This window comes from Loxodonta africana, chromosome 3, assembly GCF_030014295.1.
Source record: "Loxodonta africana isolate mLoxAfr1 chromosome 3, mLoxAfr1.hap2, whole genome shotgun sequence".
In the NCBI taxonomy this organism is placed as follows: Eukaryota; Metazoa; Chordata; class Mammalia; order Proboscidea; family Elephantidae; genus Loxodonta; species Loxodonta africana.
The window spans coordinates 18602836-18620967 of record NC_087344.1 but is presented as its reverse complement, the minus strand read 5'-3'; the positions used below and the strand labels follow the sequence as shown (position 1 = coordinate 18620967).

At 40.1% G+C, this 18132-nt stretch overlaps 1 protein-coding gene across 4 annotated transcripts in view; it reads left to right on the top strand.

Annotated features, from left to right (window-relative positions):
• The window catches only part of LOC104847288 (zinc finger protein 883-like), a 36423-nt gene extending 19544 nt beyond the window's left edge, over positions 1–16879 (top strand). For all 4 annotated transcript variants that reach the window (XM_064280569.1, XM_064280566.1, XM_064280568.1 and 1 more), the window contains 3 exons: positions 12455–12578; positions 13956–14082; positions 14447–16879. In XM_064280569.1, coding sequence (XP_064136639.1) covers positions 12548–12578; positions 13956–14082; positions 14447–16046 — 1758 coding nt within the window. In that variant the 5' untranslated portion in view covers positions 12455–12547 and the 3' untranslated portion in view covers positions 16047–16879. The remainder of the gene's footprint in view (positions 1–12454; positions 12579–13955; positions 14083–14446) is intronic.
• The last annotated feature ends 1253 nt before the right edge of the window (positions 16880–18132 follow it).

Sequence of the window (18132 nt, the reverse complement as noted above, 5' to 3'; positions counted from 1 at the left end):
TGCTCTTATATTGATTTTTTTTTTATATTGATACTGTGCTGCCTAATTTGTCATAGCTACACACACACAGCTATTTGTAAGTGTGTATATATATATACTTATATGTGTATATACATATATATATATATATATACACGTGTGCGTGTGTGTGTGTTTCAACAATCCCTGTGTAGTGTTCCTTAGAATATTTTGTCTATTTGTGGACATTTGTGCTTCCATATAAATTTTTGAAGTAATTTTTGTCAAGTTCTAAGAAAAATAAAATTGGAGTTTTTTGGAAGTTCTTTGGAAATAAGATCTATTTGGGTAGAACAGTCGTCTAAAAGGGTGCTCTCTTCATTTGTTGTAGTTGATTGGATGTCGTTGAATAATTTTTTATTAGGATCTTTCATTTGCTTAATTCCACTCCTTGGCCCTTTTTATTTTCACTAAAATACACTATGCTTTTTATTTTCCAACTGCTTGGTACTAGTGTATATGTTGTTAAGTTGATTCCAACTCATAGTGATCTTGTGTGACAGAGTAGAGCTACCTCATAGGGTCTCCTAGGCTGTAATCTTTATGGGAGCAGATCACCAGGTCTTTTCTCCTGTAGAGCCACTGGTGCGTTCAAACCACTGCCCTTTCAGTTGGCAGCCGAGCACTTAACCATTGTGCCACCAGGGCTAAAATTTCTGTCCTATAATAATCTGTATATTCTTTTGGAGTTGTGAATACATAATTACTTAATCTATAAAATAGAATGGAAACCCTGGTGGCGTAGTGGTTAAGTGCAATGGCTGCTAACCAAAGGGTTGGCAGTTCGAATCTACCAGGCGCTTCTTGGAAACTCTATGGGGCAGTTCTACTCTGTCCTGTAGGGTCGCTATGAGTCGGAATTGACTTGACGGCACTGGGTTTGGTTTGATTTTTGGTATAAAATAGAATGGGCTGTGGTTTTTTCCCTTTAAAATGTTTAACCCTTTCCTTTTTTCTTGAGGGGAATATACTGGTTAAAACCGCTAGGATATGGTTGGCTAGGAGTGAAGTAACGGATGTCCTTGTTTTTCATCTGCTTTTCTGGGAAAGTGAACTTTTCACTCTGTGTTCTTTGATGTAAATTTTTTGTATATGCCCATTTTAAGATTGTGGATGTTTCTTTCCATTTCTGAATTTTATTAGAATTTTTTACATACATGCAGAAAAATTTATACTAAATGTACAGCTCAGTGAAATATAAAATGGACATCCATGTAATGGCTAGGTATTTGTTCTTGGCTGTCCCCCATGAGTTGATTTTTAGTCACAATCCCCTTCTGGCCTCTTACTGTTTTTGAGGATCAGTTGTTTGCTTTTGTTTGTATTTTTTCACTTATGTGTATATCCCCAAATATATACATTTGAAAGGAGCCCTAGTGGCTTAGTGGATAAGCGCTCTGCTGCTAATCAAAATGTCCATGGTTCTAACTCAGCAGCTACTCCTCAGGAGAAAGGTGTGGCAGTCTGCATCTGTAAGGATCACATCCTTGGAAGCCCTTTTGGGGCAGTTCTACTCTGTCCTATGGGGTTGAAGGAGTTGGAATCGATTCAACAGCAATGAGTTTGTTTTTTTCCTTTTTTAATACACATTTGAATTTTGATGGTTTTTATGTTAGAAACCGAAAAGCACTATATGAACTTTAAATGCCAATTCCTTAAGTTCAGATTTACATTGGGAGGACTCCATGGGTTGTTTATTCCCTTTAATTACTGTATATTGTTCTCTGGATGGAATATACTGTAATAATTTAACGATTCAATTTTTTGAGGACATTGAGAAGTTTGGTTTTGGTACTATTAACTAAACATTGCTTTTATGGTTTTAGTTCTTATATCTAGGTTGTTGATACCTTTTAAATTAATTTTTGAACATGATATGAAGTATAGGGATCAACTTCATTCTTTTTCGCTTGTTGATTAATGGTACACAGAAAAACAACTGAGTTTTACGTGTTAATATTGTACCCTGCAAATTTGTTGAAATCCTTTTTAGGTCTGGATGCTTTCTTGTGGATGTTTTAAGATTTTTTTATCTATATGACTACGTCATCGGTAAATGTTGTTAGGTGCGTCGAGTAGGTTCTGACTCATAGTGACCGTGTGTGCAACAGAATGAAACACTGCAAGGCCCTGCATCATCCTCACAGTCATTGTTACGCTTGAGCCCATCGTTGCAGCAATCCATCTCACTGAGGGTCCTCTTTTTCGCTGATCCTCTACTTAACCAAGCATCATGTCTTTCTCCAGGGACTGGTCCCTCCTGGTAACAGGTCCAAAGCAAGCAAGGTGCTTCTAAGGAGCATTCGGGCATCATCTGTAAATGGAGATAGTTTTATTTCCTATCAGAATTGAATGCCTTCAGTTTATTTTTTCTGCTTAATTTCTCTGGCTGTGACATCCAGTACAGTGTTGAAAGTTGTTCAGATCTGTTCTGACTCAGAGCGACCTCATGTACAACAGAACAAAATGCTGTCCAGTCCTGTGCCATCCTCACAATTGTTGCTATGCTTGAGCCCATTGTCACAACCACTCGGTCATTGTTGCAGCCATTGTGTCACTTCATCTTGTTGAGGGTCTTCCTCTCTTTCACTGACCCTCTAATTCACCAAGCATGATGTCCTTCTCCAGGGATTGGTCCCTGCTGATAACCTGTCCAAAGCAAGCAAGGTGAAGTCTTGCCATCCTCGTCTCTAAGGAGCGTTCTTGCTTCTCAGAATCATAGTGAATCATATCGTTCCATACCGTAGCGACCCTTTAGGATACAACAGAACTACCTTATAGGATTTTTAAGGCTGTAAATCTTCATGGAAGCAGACTGCCACATCTTTTTCCTGTGGAGCGGCTGGTGGGTTTGAACTGCTCACCTTTTGGTTAACAGATGGGCACTTAAGCACTACACCACCAGGGCTCCTTAATATGATGCTAGTTGTGGGTTTTTCATGAATGCTTATTATCATGTTAAGAAACTTCCCTTTGATTTCCCTTGTTGAGTGTTTTTTATTATCAAAAGATACTGAATTTTGTGAAATACTTTGTCATCATCAATTGAAATTATCATGTGTATTTTTTTTTTTTCGTTTGTATTATTGATGTCTATTACGTTGTTTTTCTACTGTTTCATTATCCTTGCCTTTTGGGGTAAATTTTACTTGGTCATGATGCATAATTCTTCTAATATGCTGTTGGATTTGGTTTTACAGTATTTTGTTGAGTATTTTTGCAACTGTATTCATGGGGGATATTGGTTTGTCATCCCCTACCTTGCCCCCATCATGTCTGTGTCTGGCTTTGGCATCAGAATAATGCTTACCTCAGCGAATGAGTTAAGAAGAGTTCTCACTTTTATTTTTGGAGGAGTTTTAGTAAGATTGATATAAATTCTTCTTTGAATGTTTAGTAGAAGCCATCAGGTCCTCATCTTTTTATTGTTGGGATGATGTCGATTACTGATTAAATCTCTTTACTTGTTACAGTTCTGTTGAAATTTTCTATTTCTTCTTGAGTCAATTTAGGTAACTTGTGCATTTCTAGGAATTTCCCCTTTTACACAGATTATCTAATTCGTTGGCGTACAGTTGTTCATTGTGTTCTCTTGTAATCTTTATGTCTGTATGATCGATAGTAATGAGTCCACATTCATTTCTGGTTTTAGCTTTTGCTTCTCTGTTTGGTCAGTCTAGCTAAAGATTTGTCAATTGTATTGATCTTTTCAGAAAACCAAATTCTTGTTTTGTTGATTCTGTCAGTTTTTTCTATATTCCTTATTTCATTTATCTATACTGGTGGCACGGTGGTTAAGAGCTCAGTTGCTAGCCTAAAGGTTGGCAGTTATGGGGCAGTTCTACTCTGACCTATAGGGTCACTATGAGTCAGAATTGACTCAACGGCAAGGGGTTTTTTGGTTTATAGTCTATTATTTCTGTCCTTGTGGTATTTTTGGACTTTTTTACTCTTTTTCTGTTTAATCAAGGTGTAATGTAAGGTTATTGAATTGAGAGATCTCTTTTGGGCATTTAATACTGTATATTTTCCTCTGAGCACTGTCTTCACCCTTAGTTTTGGCTTTGTTTTTATTTATCTCTAAGTATTTTCTAATTTCCCTCGGGATTTTCTTTTTAAATCACTTATTGGTTATTTAATAGTGTGTTGTTTAATTCCACATATTTGTGAAATTTCTTCTTTCTGTTACTTCTTTTTAGTTTCATTGCATATGGTCAGAGAAGATAATAGTTTGTAATTTCAATCTTTTTGAATGTATTGAGACTTTTTTTTTTTTGACCTAACAAATGGTCTGTCTTTGAGAACAATCCATGTGCATTAGAGACGGATGTATATGCTGCTGTTGCTGGGTGGAGTGTTCTATATGTCTGTGAAGTCTCGTTTTATGTTGTTACGCAAATCCACTTATTTTCTTATTGATCTTCTGTCTAGATATTGTGTCTATTATTGAAAGTGGCATATTGACATCTCCAACTCTGAATGTAGAATTGTCTATTTCTGCATTCAAATTCTGTCATTGTTTGTTTTGCTTCCCTTCTCATTTCCTTTTGGGTATATGTTTTTAGATTTGTTCTTTGTGGTTACCATGGGGATTACATTTTTTTTTTAATTTTTATTGTGCTTTAAGTGAAAGTTTACAAATCAAGTCAGTCTCTCACACAAAAACTTATATACGCCTTGCTACATACTCCCAATTGCTCTCCTCCTAATGAGACAGCCCGTTCTCTCCCTCCACTCTCTCTTTTCGTGTCCATTTCGCCAACTTCTAACCCTTCTACCCTCTCATCTCCCCTCCATGCAGGAGATGCCACCTGTCTACCTAATCCAAGAAGCACAATCCTCACCAGCATCCCTCTCCATCCCATTGTCCAGTCCAATCCCTGTCTGAAGAGTTGCTTTGGGAATGGTTCCTGTCCTGGGCTAACAGAATGTCTGGGGGCCATGGCCACCAGGGTCCTTCTAGTCTCAGTCAGACCATTAAGTCTGGTCTTTTTAGGAGAATTTGGGGTCTGCATCCCACTGCTCTCCTGCTCCCTCAGGGGTTCTCTGTTGTGTTCCCTGTCAGGGCAGTCATCGGTTATAGCCAGGCACCATCTAGTTCTTCTGGTCTCAGGCTGATGTAGTCTCTGGTTTATGTGGCCCTTTCTGTCTCTCGGGCTCGTAATTACCTTGTGTCTTTGGTGTTCTTCAATCTCCTTTGGTCCAGGAGGGCTGAGACCCATTGATGCATCTTAGATGGCCACTTGCTAGCGTTTAAGACCCCAGACACCACTCTCCAAAGTGGGATGCAAAATGTTTTCTTAATAGATTTTATTATGCCAGTTGACCTAGATGTCCCCGGAAGCCATGGACCCCCAACCCCCACCCCTGCTACACTGGCCTTCGAAGCATTCAGTTTATTCAGGAAACTTCTTTACTTTTGTTTTGGTCCAGTTGTACTGACCTCGCCTGTATTGTGTGCTGTCTTTCCTGTCACCTTAAGTAGTTCTTATCTGCTATCTAATTAGTGAATACCCCTCTCCCGCCCTCCCTCCCTCCCCCCCTCATAACCATCAAAGAATATTTTCTTCTGTGTTTAAACTGTTTCTCGAGTTCTTATAATAGTGGTCTTATACACTATTTGTCCCTTTGCAACTGACTAATTTCACTCAGTATAATGCCTTCCAGATTCTTCCATGTTATGAAATGTTTCATGGATTCATCATTGTTCTTTATCGATGCATAGTATTCCATTGTGTGAATAAACCATAATTAATTTATCTATTCATCCGTTGATGGGCACCTTGGTTGCTTCCATCTTTTTGCGATTGTAAACAGTGCTGCAGTGAATATGGGTGTACGTATATCTGTTCGTGTAAAGGCTCTTATTTCTCTAGGATATATTCCAAGGAGTAGGATTGCTGGCTCCTATAGTAGTTCTATTTCTAGCTTTTTAAGGAAGCGCCAAATCGATTTCCAAAGTGGTTGTACCATTTTACATTCCCACCAGCAGTGTGTAAGTGTTCCAGTCTCTCGACAACCTCTCCAGCATTTATTATTTTGTGTTTTTTGAATTAATGTCAGCCTTGCTGGAGTGAGATGGAATCTCATTGTAGTTTTGACTTGCATTTCTTTAATGGCTAATGATCATAAGCATTTCCTCTTGTATCTGTTAGCTACCTGAATGTCTTCTTCAGTGAATTGGCTGTTCATATCTTTAGCCCATTTTTTAATTGGGTTAGTTGTATTTTTGTAGTTGATTTTTTGCAGTATCATGTACATCTTAGAGATCAGGCACTGACTGGAAATGTCATAGCTAAAAACTTTTTCCCAGTCTGTAGGTAATCTTTTTACTCTTTTGGTGAAGTCTTTGGATGAGCATAGGTGTTTGGTTTTTAGGAGCTCCCTCCCAGTTATCTAGTTTTTCTTCTGCATTGTTAATAATGTTTTGTATACTGTTTATGCCATGTATTAGGGCTCCTAACTTTGTCCCTATTTTTTCTTCCATGATCTTTATTGTTTTAGATTTTATATTTAGGTCTTTGATCCATTTTGAGTTAGTTTTTGTGCGTGGTGTGAGGTATGGGTCTTGTTTCATTTTTTTGCAGATGGATATCCAGTTATGCCAGCACCATTTGTTAAAAAGACTGTCTTTTCCCCATTAAATAGCTTTGGGGCCTTTGTCAAATATCAACTGCTCTTATGTGGATAGATTTATGCCTGGATTCTCAATTCTTTTCCATTCGTCTATGTATCTGTTGTTGTACCAGTACCAGGCTGTTATGACTACTGTGGCAGTATAATAGGTTTTAAAGTCAGGTAGAGTGAGGCCTCCCACTTTGTTCTTCTTTTTCAGTAATGCATTACTTATCCGGGGCCTCTTGCCTTTCCATATGAAGTTGTTGATTTGTTTCTCCATCTCATTAAAAAAATGTCGTTGGAATTTGGATCGGAATTGTATTAAATCTATAGATTGGTTTTGGTAGAATAGACATTTTTATAATGTTAAGTCTTTCTGTCCATGAGCAAGGTATGTTTTTCCACTTATGTAGGTCTCTTTTGTTTTTTTGCAGAAGTGTTTTGTACTTTTCTTTGTATAAGTCTTTTACATCTCTGGTAAGATTTATTCCTACGTATTTTATGTTCTTGGGGACTACTGTAAATGGCATTGACTTGGTGATTTCCTCTTTGATGTTCTTTTTGTTGGTGTAGAGGAATCCAACTAAGTTTTGTATGTTTATCTTGTATCCCGATACTTTGCTGAACTCTTCTGTTAGTTTCAGTAGTTTTCTGGAGGATTCCTTAGGGTTTTCTGTGTATAAGATCATGTCATCTGAAAATAGAGATACTTTTACTTCTTCCTTGTCAATCTGGATGCCCTTTATTTCTTTATCTAGCCTAAGTGCTCTGGCTAGGACCTCCAGCACAATGTTGACTAAGAATGGTGATAAAGGGCATCCTTTTCTGGTTCCCGATCTCAAGGGGAATGCTTTCAGGCTCTCTCCATTTAGGGTGATGCTGGCTATTGGCTTTGTATAAATGCCCTTTATTATGTTGAGGAATGTTCCTTCTGTTCCTATTTTGCTGACAGTTTTTATCATGACTGGGTGTTGAACTTGTCAAATGCCTTTTCTGCATCAATTGATAAAATCATGTGATTCTCGTCTTTTATTTATCTGATGGATTACATTAATTGTTTTTCTAATGTTGAACCATCCCTGCATACCTGGTATGAATCCCACTTGGTCATGGTGAATTATTTTTTTGATATGTAGTTGAATTCTTTTGGCTAGAATTTTGTTGAGGATTTTTGCATCCATGTTCATGAGGGATATAAAAAAATAGGTGTGTAATTTTCTTTTTTTGTGCTGTCTTTAGCTGGTTTTTGTATCAGGGATATGCAGGCTTCATAGAATGAGTTTGGGAGTATTCTTTCTTTTTCTATGCTCTGAAATACCGTTAGTAGTAGTGGTGTTATCTCTTCTCTGAAAGTGGTAGAACTGTGCTGTGAAGCCGTCTGGGCCAGGTCAGCCATTATTTTTAAAAATATTCTTTTTACCCCTTTCTCTGTTCTCTTTTGGGTGTACCCATAATGCATGTGTTGGTCTACTTAATGGTGTTCTATAAATCCATCTGGCTTTGTTCACCTTTCTTTGTTCTTTTTTCTTTTGTTCATCAGACAATAATCTCAGTTGTCCTATATTCCAGGTTCACTGACTCTTTCTCGTATCCACTGAGAAATGCTATTCAAATCCTCTAGTGAATTTTTCATTTTGGTTATTGTACTTTGTACTTCCAAAATTTGTTTGCTTCCTTTTTATAATTCATACCTCTTTATTGATGTTCTCATTTTCTTGTTATTGTTAGTCGCTGACCCCATGTATGTGGTGGAACTACTCCATAGGGTTTTCGAGGTAGTGACCTTTTGAAAGCAGATTGCCAGGATTGTCTCTGAGTGCCTCTGGGTGGGCTCAAATAGCCAACTTTTCACCTGCTAATTGAGTGCTTAACCTTTTGTGCCACTTAAGGACTCCACTCATTTTATTAAAACATTGTTTTCCTTTAGTTCGTTGGCTATGTTTTCCTTTAGCTTTTTTTCTCTAGCCCACTGTGAGACTATGGGCTGCCACCCCTAAAAGACTGCCCCCTAACCAGGGAGCAGTTGAGGCATGGGCAAGTAGAAAATCTGACAAAGCTTTCCTATCATTTTAAAGTTACCTTTTTCCTGGCTTTGTGTTTGTATCATTGCTGTAAACCTTTGAATGGTTCTGAAGTTCTTACAGAGTTGAACATTATTGGCTTGTTTTTTTACTTTTTTAAAACAATTTATTATGCTTTAGGTGAAAATTTACAGCTCAAGTTAATTTCTCCTTCAAAATTTATACACATAGTGTCCTATGACATTGGTTGCAATCCCCACAATGTGACAGCACACTTCCCCTTTCCACCCCAGGTTTGCTGGGTCCGTTCATCCAGTGCCTGTCCCTTTCTGCCTTGTCTTGCCTCACTTGTGTTATTTTTTGTTTTATAGGCCTGTCTAATCTTTGTTTGAAAAGGGGCTTCAGGAGTGGTTTCAGTTCTGAGTTAGCGGTGTCTGGAGGCCATAGTCTTAGGCATTCCTCCAGTCTTTGTAAGACCAGCAAGTCTGGTCTTTTTTGTGTGAATTTGAATTCTGTTCTACATATTTCTATTATTCTACCTGGAGCTCTCTGTCATGACCCCTGTCATAGCATTCGGTGGCAGTAGCCAGGCACAATTTATTTCTTCTAGGTTCAGGTTGGTGGAGTCTCTGGTTCATGTGGGCCAACTATTTTCCTTGTGTCTTTGGTTTTCTTCATTCTCCTTTTCTCTAAATGGTGTGGGACCAATAGATGTATCTTAGATGGCTGCTTGCAAGCTTTTAAGACCTTGGACACTACACACCAAAGTTGGATGTGTGGTCCCCAGCCTCAGCTGCTCAGTCCCTCAAAGTGTTTGGATGTGTCTAGGAAACTTCTATGCTTTTGCCTTTGTCCACTTGTGCTTACTTCCCCTGTATTGTGTGTTGTCTTTCCCTTCGCCAAAGTTGACACTTCTCTACTGCCTAGTTTGTGATTTTCCCTTCCCGTCCCTCCCCACCTTTGTAACCATCAGAATTTTTTTTTTTTTCTGTGTAAACCTTGAGTTCTTATAATCGTGGTCTCATACAATATTTGTCCTTTTGTGACTGACTTATTTCACTCAACATAGTGCCCTCCAAATTTATCCATGTTGTGAAACATTTCATGGATTCATCATGGTTCTTTATTGTTGCATAGTATTCCCTTGTGTATATGTACCATAATTTATTTATCCATTCATGTCTTGATGGGCGTTTAGGTTGTTTCCATCTTTTTGCTATTGTGAATAGTGCTGCAGTGAACATGGGAAGGCATATGTCTATTGGTGTGACGACACTCATTTCTCTCAGGTATATTCCTAGGAGTGGGATTGCTGGGTCATATGGTATTTCTATTCCTAGCTTTTTAAGGAAGCATCATATCATTTTCCAAAGTGGTATTACCGTTTTACATTCCCGCCAGCAATGCGTAAGAGTTCCAGCCTCTTTGCCACCTCCCCAACATTTGTTATTTTGTGTTTTTTGGATTAGTGCCAGTATTGTCAGGGTGAGATGGTATCTCATTGTAGTTTTGATTTGCATTTCTCTAACGGCTAATGACCTTGAGCATTTCCTCATGTGTTTATTGGCCACCTGAATGCCTTCTTTGAAGTGTCTGCTCATATCCTTTGTCCATTTTTTTCATTGGATTGTCTTTTTGTTATTGAGATGTTGAAGTATTTTGTAGATTTTAGAGATGAGACCCTTGTGTTCCTTGTCTTTTCAGCTTCTGCTGCCTGATTCCTTGGCCTCTTGGGCCTTTTTGGCTTGGCCTGCTGTCTACCCTGTTCGGGCAAGTGTTCCAAAGCTCTTTAGCTCTACTGATAATGCCTGAAGGTAGCCACTCCACCAGTAAACATAGGTCTGAAGGCACTCAGCTCTCTTGCTCCCAGAGTCAGCAAGCCTTGCTCCACTGATAAGTATTCCAAGGCACCCAAATCTGCAAGGAAGCCTCCTGTCCAAAGGCCCTCAGCTCTCTCACTTCCTGGGTTGGCTCCCCCACAATCTTGCGCCAGTCTCCTGGTTCTGCTGCTGCCATTTCTCTGCCTCTGCTTCTCACCCTATGCACTATCTCTGTTGTTATAGCTCTCCTCACCTCTTTGTAATCCTTCGCCAGAATTGTCTTTGATGTCCATAATTCCATGAACAGTCTCTTCAAGGCAATCTTGGATTTTGCTATTAGACACCTGAAAACTTTTCCAGCCTCTACCCATTCAGTTTCAAAACTGCTTCCACATTTTAGATATTTGTTAGAGCAGCACCCCACTCTCAGTACCAAATTGTCTGTTTTCTAGTGCTGCTATAAGAGAAATTTATTCTCTCACATTCTTTTACCACAACAATGAGGAATAAATTTGTGAAGGGAGCCCCCAGCATCCTTGAAGACTGCTGTGATTGCTATTCTGTGTAACTCAGATTTGACAGTGGGAACTGCCTTATCTGAATTAAGACACCTAACTACAATGGGGCTGATTGGACCCCATGGTGGTAGAGGCCAAGTGGCAGCACTCAAATGACAAAGGGAAGGTATGTGTGGTTACTGTAATGGACAACAGAGTGAAAGCAGTAATCAGAGTCGTCTGACTTGTATGGACTTATGGTATTGGCTACTTAGTCATGGTGTGCGTAGGATTGAAATAGGTTATCTACTAAATATTTACTTGATTTGTACAAGTGGATGAATTCTAGAGCAGGTGAACAGCATTCTAACTTGAATCGCCAGAATAGTGTCATGGCTCCTCAATCAGTTCCCAGACTTTAGTGAGTTTTCAGGCTCAAAATCCCTTGAGTTAAGGGGAGGCCAGGTCGCCTTGAGGAAGGACCCCATCACACTGCCAAAAATTTGTACTGTTAATCTTTCTCCCAGCCTTTCCCAAAAGGATCCACAGTGTTTTACTAGAGTGACTGTTCATCAGACGTTTTGGGGATTACTAGATACTGGCTCTGAACTGACACTAATTCCAGGAGACCCAAAATGTCACTGTAGCCCACAAGTCAGAGTGGCAGCATATGGAGGTCAGGTTGTTAATGGAGTCTTAGCTCATGTACGTCTCACAGTAGGTCCAGTGGGCCCCCGAAACCCGTCCTATTGTGAATTCCCTAGTTCCAGAATACATAATTGGAATAGATATACTCAGCAACTGGGAGAACCCCCACATTGGATCCCTGACAAATGTAGTTAAGGCTATTATGGTAGGAAAAGCCAAGTGGAAGCCATTAGAACTGCCCCTACCTAGGAAAATAGCAAACCAAGAGCAGTACTGCATTCCTGGAAGGATTGCAGAGATTATGCCACCATCACAGACTTAAAGGATGCAGGGGTGGTGATTCTAACCACATCCCCATTCAATTTGCCTGTTTGGCCTGTGCAAAAAACAGATGGATCTTGGAGAATGATAGTGGCTTGTCGAAAACTTAACCAGATGGTGACTGCAATTGCAGCTGCTGTTCCAGATGTGGTTTCATTGCTTGAGCAAGTTAATACATCTTTTGGTACCTAGTATGCACCTACTGATTTGGCCAATGTCTTTTTTTCCATACCTCTTTCAAAGGACCACCAAAAGCAGTTTGCCTTCAGCTGGCAAGGCCAACAGTACACCTTCAGTGTCCTACCTCAGGGCTAAAGCAACTGTCTAGCCGTATGTCATAACTTAGTTTGTGAAGGGACAGTGCCGATGGCCAAAGTCTAAGTAGAACATAGAACCTTGTGTGACCTCCCTATGAATTTTCAGTTCCCCAAGACTTTCAGCCTCATTCATACTTTTGCACACATTGGGAAAAACAGTACCTTGCTGATCCTGAATGTGTGTGATGTTTTAGGACTCAGTGGACTTTGAGGATGTAGCTGTGGAATTTACCCAGGAAGAGTGGGCTTTGCTGGATTTTTCTCAGAGGAAACTCTACACAGATGTGATGATGGAAACCTTTAGGAACCTGGACTTAGGTAAGGATGGCTTCATTTTTCTTGTTTACTTATTTAGTGAATAAATATATTGTACTCATCGACCTTCTAGGATTTGGACTGAGGAACTGGAATACATTGGTAAGCATGACAGGTGTTTCCACTGTCCTCATGGGGCTTAGGGAAACCCTGTTGGCATAGTGGTTAAGTGCTATGGCTGCTAATCAAAAGGCTGGCAGTTCAGATCCACCAGGCGCTCCTTGGAAACTCTATGGGGCAGTTCTACTCTGTCCTGTACAGTCGTTATGTGTCAAAATTGACTTGACAGCAATGGGCTTGATTTTTAATGAGTATGGGACATAGTAGCTTCCTTATGATAGTAAAATCTATGTATTAAACTAACTGTTGTTGTTAAAAGCCTTGAGGCCTCTTTAAGTGTTTTAAGTCTGAGCATTGGCTTCAGGGTTCACTTTGTGGCAAAGAGAAATTTGTGGTTTGGGACCTTGTTAGTGTTTTACCATGTTTATTACACATTTAATGTGATTATTTTGTGAAAAATACATTCACACCTGTCTGTCTATAGAGACAGTGGAGACGAGAGTGTTGGTTCAACATCAGAGAAGTGTGCTTGTCTGTCTTCCCTCATGATCTGTCTTTCCCTGTGAGAACCATGTCAACCACACTAATTTTCCTCCCTGAGAAGCAAAGGGAAGATCTTAGAAGAATGGAGATAGGACTTATCCAGAACTGTACTATCAGGGAGCACCAGGAAGGCAAGAATCCTTTGAAGGACCAGTCCTGCTGGGATGAAATTACATTTAAAGAAATCAATTTGAAAAAATCTCTTGCTTTGAGGAAGTGGACTTACACATGAACCTGAGCTGACTTTTTTGAGTTTTCATCAACCATCTCATGCCTTGTTTGTTTGTGGGAACAGACCTCCTCCATTTCCTGCTTTAATACTATCTTTATGCACTTGTATTATTTGCGATACTTTTTAATTTTGCATTCCTAATTACACTGTACTTATTTGGCACTAGTTTTTTTTTTTTTTTTAAATCTCACCACTGGGAACCCTGGTGGTGTAGTAGTTAAGAGCTATAGCTGCTAACCAAAAGGTTGGCAGTTTGAATCCACCAGGCACACCTTGGAAACTCTATGGGGCACTTCTACTCTCTCCTCTAGGGTCACTATGAGTTGGAATCAACTCAACGGCAATGGTTTGGTTTGGTTTTTTGGTATGTCACAATCACTGTGAATTGTCATGGAATTATTTCTTAGTAAATTTCTTAACTGTCTTGACCATTGCCAAAGTCCTGTAACAGTCAGACGCCTCACTTTTTTCTCATGTGTCTGTTCCTCATAAAATTTCCTGTTCATTTTTTTTCATCTGTGAAACTCCACTTAAAATTGTTTCAGTTTTGAAACAGGATAACAGTGGACAAATGTTGTACATGAAGAATGATTCCTGGTTCTCCATGTTAGGAGATATCTGTGAATTCCATGGCATTGAACTTCAACACAACAACCAGGGAAGGCACATGAGGTGAGTTATTATTCACATGACAGTGAACAGTGCCTCAGTGCCTCAGGAGAGTCTTAGGTTGTTGTGATATTTCTGTGTGTGTGTGTGTGTAAGAGTAGCTCTAAAGTGGTGTGTTCACAAAATTTTCACAACACAGTATTTCCACAAATGTGAATCAGTTATTGAGTATTTGAAACATATTTCACTTGTACCTAATTACTAGAAAGTTCCATTATTTAGAAACACTGTGAGTATAATGGTAGTACCCTCTGTGAGACGATTCAACCTATGCAACACGAGACAACTTGGCAAAAAACACATTGTGTATAGTAATTGTGAAATGGTAAAACTTTAATTCTAACAACATGCTTCCCATTTTTAACAGAATATATTCAGTAGAGAGCCTCTGTGAAAGTAACGATGGTAAAGTAAATAAAGTTGAAGAAGATAATCAGTGTGGAAAAACTTTCAGCTGGATTGGGAATTTTACTAGCCTCAGAAGAATTGCTGGAGTAAATCCTATTGGATCCCTTGAGTGTGGAAAAGCCTTTATGGATCATTTGTCATTTAAAAATCATATCAGATCTCACACTGGATACACACCGTATCATTGTAAGGAATGCGGAGAAGGCTGCACTTGTCCTTACCTAAAACTTCATGTGAAACTTTGTAAATGTAAGGATTATGGGAAACCTTGTAGTAGTTCCTTACCCCTCACTAAACATATGGGAACTCACAGTGGAGAGAGGCCTTATGAATGTAAGGAGTGTGGGAAGGCCTTTAGTTATCTCTCAAGTCTCACTAGACATACACGAACTCACAGTAAAGAGAGGCCTTATGAATGTAAGGAATGTGGGAAAGCCTTTCACTGTTCTTCATCTCTCACTGCACATGTAAGATCTCACAGTGGAGAGAGGCCTTATGAATGTAAGGAATGTGGGAAAGCCTTTAGTCGGCCCTCAGACCTCATTAGACATACAAGAACTCACAGTGGAGAGAGGCCTTATGAATGCAAGGAATGTGGGAAAGCCTTTACTTGTTCCTCATCTCTTACTATACATATAAGATCTCACAGTGGAGAGAAGCCTTATGAATGTAAGGAATGTGGGAAAACCTTTAGTCGGTCCTCACACCTCACTACCCATATAATAACGCACAGTGAAGAGAAGCCTTATGAATGTAAAGAATGTAGGAAAGCCTTTAAGCAATTTACACAACTCACTAGACACATGAGAGTTCACAGTGGAGAGAAGCCTTATGAATGTAAGGAATGTGGAAAAGCCTTTAGTCAGTTTTCACAACTCACTAGACATGTAAGAATTCACAGTGGAGAGAAGCCTTATGAATGTGAAGAATGTGGGAAAGCCTTTAGACGATCCTCACACCTCACTGCCCATATAATAACACACAATGAAGTGAGGCCTTATGAATGTAAAGAATGTGGGAAAACTTTTAAGCAGTTTTCACAACTCACCAGACATTTAAGAGTTCACAGTGGAGAGAAGCCTTATGAATGTAAGGAATGTGGGAAAGCCTTTAGTCAGTGTTCACAACTCACTAGACATGTAAGAATTCACAGTGGAGAAAAGCCTTATGAGTGTAAGGAATGTGGAAAATCTTTTAGACGGTTTTCATACCTCACTGGCCACATAAGAATTCACAATGGGTACAGGCCTTATAAATGTAAAGAATGTGGGAAAGCCTTTAGTAGATCCTCAAACCTCACTACCCATCTGAGATCGCACAGTGGAGAGAGGCCTTATGAATGTAAGGAATGTGGGAAAGCCTTTTTTCAGTCCTCACACCTCAATGACCATGTTAGAACTCACAGTGGTGAGAAGCCTTATGAATGTAAGGAATGTGAGAAAGCCTTTAGTTGTTTCTCATCCTTCCGTAAACATGTTAGAACTTACCATGAAGGTAGGCCTTCTGATGGTAAGGAATGTGGGAAAGCCCTTAGTTCTCACACTTCACTGGTCATATAAGACCTCAGTGGACAGAACCTGTGGCACACTAAATTGCTATCATATGGCCCTTCTAGCCATGGTTTTGTAACTCGCACAAAATGATTGGGTGGGACTATGCAAATAAGGTGAATGGAGCCCTTGTAGGGGATTGGTCAGTTTTGCCATATCAATAGGTTTAAAAAGGAGCTGATCCTATAGAAGGGTAGAGGAACCTCACTACCATCAAGAAGAAAGGCCAGGAACGGAGTGCATCTTGTGAACCTGTGGTCCTTGCACTGGGAACCTTCTAGACCCAGGAGACAGAGGAGTTTAACATTGTAGGAGGAGTGGCGTGAGGCAGTGAGGAGCAGTGGCAAGCACAACAGGGGAACATACAGCACCAGAACCACAAGACCGGCCCAAGATTGCATGATTGGCTTTCTGGCCCTCCGAGTGAGGCAGCCACAGTGGGCTTGCCAGCCCACAGAGTGAGAGAGCTGAGTGCTTTCGGGCAGGAAGCTTTGTGGTAGAGAGGGGTGCCTCCTGGCACTAGTTGGTGGAGCTAGGCTTACTGTTCCAAGGAACAAGAACTGAGCACCTGTGGTCAGGAGGCTTGCTGGTGGAGCGGGGTGCTGCTGGGTACTTATCAGCCTGACTAAAGAGGTCTAACACTTGACTGAGCAGGGCAGAGGCTGTCAGCAGGTCGCAGACCCAAGCAGGTAGCAGCAGCAGCAAGGCCCTGACCAGGGTGCAGTGACAGAGGCCAAGAAGCAGTCCTTATCGAAGAACTGTATCCTGAGGTGTTACTTCTGTGTTTATCCTGATCCTGAATTGTAACCTGTTATTTCCCTAATAAACTCCATTAATTGTGAGTATTGTCTTTGAGTTCATTGTGGCCATTGCAATGAATTATCAAACCAGTAGAGAGGTACAGAGTGCTGTGGATGGGATGGCTGGTGTCAGAATTGATAGTTTGGAGAGTGGAGGTTTTGTTTGATTTCCACCTTATAGGAATCAGCTTTGGGCTTTGGGCTGATGATAATGGTGATTCTTTCTCCTCCTCGTGAAGCTAGACGATGGCTTCTAATGCCATGCCATTTTTACAGAAGCTTTATGAATAGTAAGGAATGTGGGAAAGCCTTTAGTTGGTCTTCATCCCTCACTAACCATACAATAGAGTTTACAGTGCAGGGATGCCTTATGATGTTGGAAAGCCTTAGTCTTCATACCTCACTAAACATAAAAGACTTCACAGTGGAGAGAAACCTTAGGAATGTAAGGAATATAGGAAAGCCTTTAGTTATCCCTCATTCCTCAGTCAATATTTAAGAACTCATAATGGAGAAAGGCCTTATGTATGTAAGGAATGAGGGAAAGTCTTCAGTTCTCTCAGCCTTTTGAAGTCATGTGAGAAGATACGCTGGAAATAAACATGTGTTAGTAATGTTGGAAGGCTTTTGGTAATCCCTCATCTTTACCAAAAAAAAAAAAACCCTGAAAGAAAACACCTGGGAGAGAAACCATAGTAGTGTAAGGAACGTGATATAGGGAAAGTTTTTGCTTTTCCTGCTGTACTTTCTAAGGTGTGAAGTTTCATGCATATAGGAACATCAAGTCAGTTCCAACTCAAGCAATGCTATGGGACAGAGAGAACTGCCCATAGGGTTTCCAAGGAGCACCTGGTGGATCTGACCTTTTGTTTAGCAGCCGTAGCAAATAGGGCTCCACTAATTACCTATATTAAATATGTAAGAAGTCATATTTCTGAAAAATCACGTCCATGTAAGGAACATAGAAACATCTTGGAATTCTTAGAAAATATGTGAAATATCACACTGTGGATTGATCCTATAAGATGTGAGGGACTCCTTCAGTGTCCCTTCTCACTTAGGACCCCTAAAATGAGACCTCATTCAGTGAGACTGCATATGTAGAGACTGTGACTGTAAGCCAACTTACTTTTCAGTTGTAGCACGACTTTAGATACCCAAAACAACCAAACCCAGTGCCGTCGAGTCGATTCCAACTCATAGTGACCCTACAGGACAGAGGAGAACTGCCCCATAGTTTCCAAGGAGCGCCTGGTGGATTTGAACTGCTGACCCTTTGGTTAGCAGCTGTAGCA